This window comes from Rhincodon typus, chromosome 3 (genome assembly GCF_021869965.1).
Source record: "Rhincodon typus isolate 14 chromosome 3, sRhiTyp1.1, whole genome shotgun sequence".
NCBI classification, from domain to species: domain Eukaryota; kingdom Metazoa; phylum Chordata; class Chondrichthyes; order Orectolobiformes; family Rhincodontidae; genus Rhincodon; species Rhincodon typus.
The window spans coordinates 45,526,650-45,536,525 of record NC_063334.1 but is presented as its reverse complement, the minus strand read 5'-3'; the positions used below and the strand labels follow the sequence as shown (position 1 = coordinate 45,536,525).

The 9,876-nt window shown below is 37.7% G+C and overlaps 1 protein-coding gene across 7 annotated transcripts in view; it reads left to right on the top strand.

Moving 5' to 3' along the window:
* The first annotated feature begins 369 nt into the window (after positions 1 to 369).
* The window catches only part of LOC109916163 (nuclear factor 1 B-type), a 404,400-nt gene continuing 394,893 nt past the window's right edge, over positions 370 to 9,876 (top strand). For 4 of the 7 annotated variants that reach the window (XM_048595246.1, XM_048595245.1, XM_048595251.1 and 1 more), the window contains exon 1: positions 370 to 517. In XM_048595246.1, coding sequence (XP_048451203.1) covers positions 380 to 517 — 138 coding nt within the window. In that variant the 5' untranslated portion in view covers positions 370 to 379. Of the gene's footprint in view, positions 518 to 1,907; positions 2,181 to 3,281; positions 3,884 to 9,876 lie in introns of those variants that run through there. The other 3 variants (XM_048595247.1, XM_048595248.1, XM_048595249.1) reach the window with 3 other exon arrangements.

Below are 9,876 nucleotides of genomic sequence, written 5' to 3'. Positions count from 1 at the left end.
ACTCCACAAAGATTAAACGAAAAGTGTGAGCGATCCGAGCAGATAAAGTGAAGACGAAAATGATGAAAATACTGGAAAATAAGGACTGATTTGCCAAGGTAGAGAGAGTGTGAGAAAAGAGAGAGGGGAACCAACATGGTGAAATTAAAGAATGACTCCGCGATGGGGGGCAGGTTTCCTGGGGTCCCGCACAGCCCCGTAGAACCGATCAAAATCAGAGCCAAGTGCTGAATTTCAGCAGAAAAGGACGGCAAGAGGGGTAGAGGAAAAGAGAGAAAGAGACTTGGCAAGGGCAAACTGCCTGACTTTGACTTTGCCGCTGCTTTTTAAAAGTCGAGGTATCGCTTCCGGTTTGCAAAAGGCCACTTTGAGGGAAGGAATGGACACGGGGGGCGGGCGGGAAGCCTGCTCGCAGTTTGTGCAGGAGGTGCGCAGTTTGAAGTTAAGGAGAGATGTGAAGCTTTTAAACCGTTGTAGGCAAACTGCAAACTCTATTTTATTGCAGCATTGTGCAATGGTATGTGTTACTGAAATAATATCCTCGCGTTTTCCATGTTGTGTTTTAATTTCCCCTCAGGTTATTACTTGGCTTCAGTGAATTTCCTTCCTCTCTCCTTAAAGGCTGTTTTCACTTTATTTATTTGATTTTTTTGGCGATACTATTGGATTGTTTATGTCTGCAGCCTTCAGTTCCCCCTCCTTTCCCTCCCTGATGTAGGTCACGCCGTTATCAGATGTGTTTCTAATGCTAGGAATGGATCAGTCCTGGTTGGTGCTGGCGTCCAAAAAAGCGCTGAGCTTGGCAGGTTTCCCGACTTTTGAGATTTCTCTCCTCTCTTCCTCTGGCTTGGCTCGACAGCTCCAGAAGAATTTGAGATTGATGGCAACGTTCTGTTGGCTGGAAGCAGACACTGCGGTCTTTTTTAAAAAAAGTAGAAAATAAATTATCTTAATTTCTACCCCTAACGTTATATTTTCGTTTTGAATTTCCTGATGTCACTTTCCTCTCTCCTCTTTCAACACCAAATCTGTAGTAAGTGGCGGTGAACAGGGATACTTTTAGTTATAGATCGGTGGGCGATGAGGGCGGGAGGGATTTCTGTTGTCTGACACCACATGCCGCTGTGGCGTGATCAGAATGTTCAGGGGCCGCCTTCTCAGAACTGCTCCAGCTCGGGAGGAGGCCACTCGGGCCATCGTCCCTGCACTCGCCTCGCAGTGAACGTTGGAGCAGAGACAAGAAACTCACTCCACACCGCAATTTCCTTCAGATACTTGTTCTAAAGGAAGAAAAGGAATTTTGGGATGCGGGGGAGGGCAGGGTGAAGTCCGCACTTAAATCTCTTCTGCACTCTTTCCAGAAACAACGCTTAGCAGCTACTCCGTACCTGCTGTCCAGTAGAAAGGTTCATCAGGGAATGGGGGGTGGGGGGTGCGTGGGAAGAGGGGACAAAAGGCGGACAGAAAAGCATTTCAAACTGCCACATGTCCTAGCTCAGCAGCTTGTCAAAAAGTTTCGCCCGTGGTCCGACCCTGTAAAGTTCCGCAGCTATCCAACCGCCGCCCCCCCCAAACTCCGCAACCTCCCTCCTCCCCTAAAGCGAGAGGACTGAAAATTACAGACTGTCGAGCTACGGGACTGTTTCGCTGCAGATTTCCTTCCCCCCTCCTTCCAGCCCACTGTTCAGTTAAGATCGGAAAACTTTAGACAACCGACAACAAACTAAAACTGCGGATAGTTCAGTGAACGGTGATTCACAAAGAGAACATATAGTTCAACATATAGTTATAAATATTACTATTGACTTTGTCAGAGGTTTTAGACTTTTGTTATCCTGCCTTGGAGTTTGAACAGGTGCACTTTTGTGGAAAAAATAAATTACTAGATGTATTTTGTTAATAATTAAACCTCTTTTAGGTAAAAGTGCACAGATCTGTTGAAATGTTACCTTTCCAACACCACTGTGGATTTGATGACGAACTGGATAGAGAATGTTGGAAACTGGTTAAAGTCCATTATAAACTAAGGAGTGAAAGTAACCCCAGTAAAGAAGGCAACAGCTTTCAAAGTGAATGGAGTAGTTTAATTCGAATTTACAGTGAAATACAGTTAAACGGGTTACAGCAATTAAAAAGGGTACCAAATGCAACAAGATCGATTTCAAGGTATCTACTCTCCCGTAAGTATATTTTTAACTGTACTTTGCAAAACGACACGTGTATCAATGGGCTTTCCTCCCGCACATAAACTCGAATCGCAAAGAAACGTATATTTAAAAAAAATTAAAAATGTCTAAATCAAAATTTTATTCACTTCGTAGTTTGAAACTCCAAGACTGTTGCTTAATTCTACGGTACACCAAGCAATAATAACGGATGATTTTTGTCCCGATACGGAACACATTCAAAACAGATCAAAGTAACTGGATACGTAGAGAAACAATTATATGAACCATTCCAATATACAGGCACGGTGGGAAAATGGCTGTCACCTAGACATTACAAAAGCATAAACTCTGCGATTCCTCGCCCTACCCGGTAACATTGCCACTATGATAACTACTGAAATATTTCTCATTTCAACACCTTGTTTTGAGTGTGCCCGCAATACATATTTGTGTAAATGCAGATTTCAAATTGCATTCCGGTGAGGACAAAATAAAAGGTTATTAGTATGTATTCAGCAGACCCCAACACCCATTAATCTTTGCGAACGTACTGAAAGCATTTGTTAAAGGGCGGCACACAAATCACACCACAAGGCTAATAGTTTGTTCTTGGGGATTAATTCTAGCCAGTGAGTTCTAATTATCTGAAGCATGTTGAAATCTTTTGGTGCAGGGGCACAATGAGGATTATATATGGATATAACACAGTTTGAATGTGTGCCTTATTCTGGGAAGTGCAGAAGTTCTGGCAAGTGCAGAAAGTTTGCTGCCAGGATGATGGGTGACAGGGGCTGCTGAGTTGAATTTTTGATCAGTTTTTCAATGGAATGACTCAGGGCCCAGTCCTGCTCCTGGAGAAAGTGCTCTTTTTCTTGCTTCTCCACCTGGGTATTTTGCATTTGGCTGTCTTGTTGTGGGTGCTGGTCTTTCGCTTGTGTATAAAATAGCGAAAATAAAAGCCTCATCAACTTGTTTTAGGGAAAAAAAATGTGAACATCCCGTCTCTGGGGAGACTGACTGAGAAGTTCAGGGTCTTGGTGGATTGGAGTTTGTGAGAGGAGGAAGTCGAGTTTGCGTAATAAATATTAAAGAAGATTGCTGAGGCTGCCAGAGCAGTTCTAAGGGGAGAGGGAGGGAACGAGGGGCTCCTTCCCCCCCCCACCCCCGACTCCCCCCGGTAAGAAAACGCTGGAGAAGCAAATCAGCAGTTGTACCTGGTGAACCCTCCTCTTCCTCCTAAACTGCCAGCTCCCACCCCCACTCCCCCCATCCCAGATCAATCCCGGTGCCAGGCTCTGCTGCTCAACAGCCTCACGTTTATAACTGCAGTGAATGGAAAGTTTCGCCTGGTATTTGTGCTGTAGTCTAGCATTGGGTGTTCGGTCCTGGCAGCTTGCTGAGCTGCACCATTTGACTGACTGCAAACACATCCAGGATATATATCCCACTGGAAAATTCACAAATCTTGACTCCAGGTTTTTTCTCCCCTTTGCTTCGGGAAACTTGGCATCGGATCTTTAGGCGCGAATACCGACAGACTTTGCGACTCTCCACATTAGAGTTTTTTTTTGAAATCCGACAAGAATATGAATGGATAACACGTTGCACGGAGCCTCCTCTCCCTAACATCTGTTGGAGTTGATCGTGGTTTTGACTTGTCTTTTGTTTTTTTTACCACCGGGATGATGTATTCTCCGATTTGCCTCACGCAGGTAGTTGTATTTTTTAATACCGCATATTGATTTGTGTATTTTTTTGGGCGTAGGGGTCGCAGTGCGTGGTGGGTTACTTTTAACTGCTCTGGCAGTTTGCAGATCGCGGCGAGTTTCTCCCTGGAACAGCTTAGGAAGAGCTAGGAGTGCCGCAGAGCCGGCTCTTTACCAGCAACAACAAAAAAAACAAAATCTCTTTCTCTCTCTCACTCTCTCTCACACACGCACGCGCGCGCAGAAGTGGCAGCCAAACGGATTATTGCTGTAGATTCGGAAGCGAACCGGCAGCAAATGGATAGGGATGTGTCACTTACCAAAGTGACCAGACCCTGGAGAAAGCAGTCGCTGCAGGGAACATCTTTAGATAGAAATAGCACGCATCTACAGCAATGTACCTGCCAGCGAACCTACATTTTTAGCTTTTTACTTGCTTTTTACTTCCCCTTCTTTTATTAGTATTACTATTATTATTTAAAAGCGACGAATTCCATCATTTGGTTACTGCAAAATTGTACCATCGCTGATGAAACATTCATAAATAAAGTTATCGTTTGCCCTAAAATTAACTCACTAAGAGAGCCATTTTTTGCTACATTACTGTATATTTACTGAAGTTTCCACTTAGTTTTGAACGGCAGTTCCCGGACATGTCATCATATATATAACTTTCTATAATGATATGTACATAGGGTCATTGGACTTAGGAGAATTAAATTATATATATGCTTCGGTGCTTTTGTGAGTAAACGAGCTCGCTCACTGAGAGGCAGCTTGACATTGCGTTCTAAGTATTGCAAAGTGACTTCATTACGAGATTACTTAAAAAGTTCATTATCTGCTTATTTTTCACCATTCCATTAATGTTTAGTTATTCATGTTGAAAAAAAAAACACTTATAGAATGATTTAGCAATGGCTGCCTTTCTGTTACATTAAATTTCTGAGAGGGTTGAATGAAGAACAGTATTTGCTCCAGTGTTAAAATATTTTTGTTCCTCTGGAAAATCTTTATCCTTCTATAAAAAGCAGTACTTGGATTTGGGGAATAAGGAATGAATCACATTTTGGAAGCATAGATACCTAAGGGTGGGGGAACCTGGAATTGGTTGTTTAAGTAATTATATCCACAATAATCTGTTAAAACATTTTGAAAAAATTGATGAGTGTGTATGAGATATAATCACAAATTAAAAACTGGTAGACTTGCAGCTGAGGTATTACAGAAGACGCATTTAGAATATTTTAGTTTTAAAAAAATGTTTCTTCAATTAGCTACAATTAAACTTTTTTTTACATATATGACAAAGATTTTAAAGCAATGCAGTCAATCACCTTGATAGGTGAGGTACAACAAAATTTTGGAATTTGAATATTCATTTGTGTCAATCTTTTAATATCAGAATTGTAATTTTATTTATTAGTTTAAGTAGTTGCTATACATATTAATATACCCACAACAAAGATTGACAATCATGAAGGCTGCTTCCTCTCAACAAAATGAATTAATTTTTGCTCTAAAGATAATGGTAGTAAGTGCAGGAGATTTTGTTTTGTAAAAGGTAGATTATGTGACAAAGGACATCTATTTGTAACATTCCCAATTCAAAATTTATACATTTAATTGTTGAGAATGACATTGCTTTTTGCTTGGCTGTATTTTGGCATATATATTTCTGGAGTTTTTTTTACATTGATTAAACAGCACAACTCAAAAAGTAGGTGAACCAAAACAGTTTAGCCAAATTCTTGTGCCATATTTACTTATTATTCATTTTCATTCTATGTTTGCAGGTTAAAACTATTTGTAACAAGCATCACAGATATTGTGGTGTTTTTAATTCCAGAATTGCTAAAATGAAGTATGACTAGCTTGTTTACATAACACAAATGTGTCCCTTTAATTTGTGAGTCCTTATTCAGAAAGGTAAAAGCAGTACTTTTAGCCAAGAACAAGTGAACACAATGCTATGTTAATGTATGAATTGGGCACAAAGATAGAAAATTATGTGGTTTTCATAATTGAGAACAGTCATACATTTGTTTAGCTAACACTTTTTGTTTCCCACTTTCTGTTTTGTTTGGCGTGTGGAAGTGATTAACCGAGATAGGTTTGTTTTCTACAAAATGTGACTGCTCAAAGAAATTAAGTTTGAATTATTTCAGGAGCAAAATGTAACAGATAACTTTTGACATAACGGTCATTGGAATAAACAGAAGTATGAAGTTGAAGGATTTAAGGATTATAATGATCAATTTTATAACTATTGAAGACATTGGGCATTTTGTTCCTATTCTATTCATGCATCTGACTGCAGTAAAAATAGCAAATTGCAATTTGAAATTTAAGAGCACATTTTTGTGGATTATTTTTGCAGTGTAATATCGCATTACAACATTTATGTAATAATTTATAGCTGTCTTCCTGTATTATTTTTTAGTATTCCATGATTGTCAATTGAAAGAGAAGCAATTGATGATCAAACATAAATTAACCATATATAATTGTAGTCTTAACAAAGTCTTTTAAAGCACTACTTGTAAAATATTGTCACTTACATTTTCACATGCTTAGTGACACATTGAATAAAAATGGAGGGAATGAACAATTTTTCTTTAGTATCAAAATATATATGGTTGTGTTAAATGTGGCATGTAGACATGAAGATCTCTGTGAATATCCCATAGCTCATTAACAAATTTTGATGTTGAAGCAAAGTTATAAATCAATGCTCTTGCATACGATTGGCCTACTATTTTATTCAGTATCTGGTGATTTGTTTGAGCTATGCATGTAGAAAAAATTATGATTTAGCCTCAGTTGAATAACCTTGCAACATTCCACTTATTGGCCAGTGTTGACAATTGTGTTTTTTTATAAAATAGCAGGCCTTGAAATAAAAACTACAAAATTTTGGTTTAAATACATTTAATTTTAATTTTAAGAGCCACAAATATATTTGAACGTTTTTACACAAGCTACTATTATGGCAAGGGTAAATGTATTTGTGCTTAGATGCAGTTTCTTACTCACAGTGTTTTGGCATCTTAAAATGTAAATACTATTTTAGAGGAAAATTGAAACCTGTCTAGATAGGGAAGCAGAAATGCCCATTTTTAAAAGAAATTAGTTGATTAAAATGATGGGAAAGAAAAATATTTCATTTTTGATGTTGGCAATGGTGACAAGTAGCAATTGGTTAAGCACTTTTTAAAAATTTGTAACTTCTGCACTACGTGTGTGTTTAGTTTAAAACGATCAGTTTATAGTTTTAAGTGCATTTCTGTACAGCTTTGGTTGTCCATGGCAATCTACCAAACAACATAACTTGAGTTCAGTTATGTTGTCGTGACTTTGGCTGTTTAAAGGCAGCACCACTGGCATGACAAGAAAACTTGCCATAAGATTGTCTTGGTTGACATAAAAAGCAGTGTTAATTCAAAGTTTGTCATCTTAAATGAGAGCAGAAATGATATTTGCATTCTTTTATTTTGGAGCCAATATTTTTTAGTTGAATGGCTCATGAGTTATTTCAAAAAGGTTTTAATGTTTTTGAGGAGTTCAATTTGCAGAAAAAGATGCATTGTTGTGGAGAGTAATGCAAATAGATAACTTTGTATTTCTTAATTTTTCTGAGAGTTGAAAAGGTGGGCGAAAAGAAGTATTGTTGTGATAAATGAATACAATACAGTAAATGTATTTGATTGTAAATCAGGGAATAATATGGTACTTCTTATACATGGAAATTGTGTAGTCTTATGGTTATTGAAAATCCCTATAGCATTTATTAATTAAATGGTAATTAATAAATTGCATTTAATTAATAAATTGATAGGATCTGTAAAGTCATAATAAATGCAAGTTATTATTTTAAATTAATTTTGTAAAATTTTAATTTCTTTTAGAAAATATTTAGCTATCTGCCAATAAAAATAAAGCTCCACTTAACCCATTAGTAAAACAAGGAAGAATTTTCATGAACAGGTTTGCATGTTATGTGAAGAATTAGGATTGAAAGTAGCTGCTTAAACACTACATGGAGAACACCGTGCAAAGGTTAAGTGAAGTGGTTCTAATTTATTTCTGCACATACTAAACCAACATGAGAAATTGCATTTTGAAATACTGAAGTTGAAAAAAATGCTGGAGTGGAGGAGGGTGGTGGTGTTGAAAATCAGTGCGTAGTACAAAATCTTGTTTTTGTAGCTCAAGACATTTTTGAAACTTTTTTAATGTTTCTAGCTCAGATTATCAGGTGCAGATTTTTGTAGGCCTGCAATTGGTAAGCATTGTGAAAAAGTTCTAAAAGTGTTGAAGGTAAATTGTTCATTGCCATTTGAAGTGCATAAATATTAGAAAAAACAACTTTACTCTTTTTGTGCACCTGATTTGAAACCAAAATGCCCCAGTAAATGGATATTTTGAAAAGCAAACAATGGGAGTACAGGCGAGGAGCTGAAGCGTTTTGTCGAGGCTGTGGTTACCCAGAACAGAGCTGCTATTCATGCAAAAAGAAATTTGTGGCTTAACTCTTTATTGTCTTATTATTTTATACTAAACCACCAAGGTCATGATAAATTTTATTTTGATTTTAGTTTCCTGCCTTGAAGAAAGATAACATATAACAATCAAATTCTCAATTTGTATATGCATATCCCGTTTATGCGACAAACCACTTTACTGGATTGAATTTTAGGGGAAAAAGAGAGTAGAATAAAGCAGCACAAAATGTTGTGGAATAGGAAAGGAATTTTATTTTGTTGAAATTTGTCTATTGAGTCTATGGAAGCATTAACCTGTTCCTGATGAAGATGATGATTTAGGGTCAAGCTCGTTACTACATGATCTACAGCTATAATTTGTTAAAATATAAATAATCAAACAAAATAAAGAATTTCAGTTTGACGAGAAATACATGCACACTTGGAGAAGAACAGTCAAAACTGCAATATAAGGTTGTAAGGAGCTGTAAAAATAAAATTTTAAGCAAACTTATATTGGCATCTGAAATGCAGCATGCAAATACATAAAATTTTTTTTTGTTCATTCACGGGACGGGGCGTTGCTGGCTAGGCCAGTATTTATTGCCCTTCCTTAATTGCCCAGAGGGCAGTTAAGGTCAACTACATTGCTGTGGGTCTATAATCACATGTAGGCCAGACCTGGTAAGGATGGCAGTTTCCTTCCCTAAAGGACATTAGTGAACCAGATGGATTTTTCACAACAATTGATAATGGTTTCATAGTCATAATTGGATTCTTAATTCTAGATTTTTATTGAATTCAAATTCCACCATCTGCTACGGCAGGATTTGAACCCAGATCCCCAGAACATTAGTTGGCTGTCTGGATTAACAGTCCAGTGATAATCGTCTCCTCAATAATTGCATGCCAAGTTATCATTTTCATTGTCCAACATCAGCTTTATTTTAAAAAGTTTTAGAATAATCACTATGAGTGATCAGTGTAGCAAATGAAGCGGCATTTGTTCCATAAAAATCTACAAAGTACAAAGCAAAGCGGAAATTGACTGAGGAATTAATGTTTCTGGCAGAAATATTTACATTACTTCTTTTATTCTGACGTTCCTAACCATCTTAAATTTCCAACAAAGGTGTAACAACAGCCCTCCTGCCCCCACCCAATGCACATCTTGGGCCCTGCTGATCATGTCAAGATTTCTGTAGTTACTGACTGGAACTGAACTACGGTTCAGGAATGTCAGAAGGTTTGATGAGATCTGGGGATGAATCTAATGGCACATGAACTGTTGTCTCCAGTAATTTCTTGAGAGGTTCCTCAAAAGTCAGATCTGTTGGTAAACTGAAATCTCTGCATGGCATAGAATTTAGCTGGCAAATCTCCACAGAGTGAGGAGAAAAAAATATTGCTATATTCCCTGTTCTGCTCACTAGTCCAACTAACGCTGGTTATCCTTTTTTGGCTACTTGTTTTAAAGTAGTTTTTTTTTGGTTTTCTCAAATATTATGATAGAGCCCC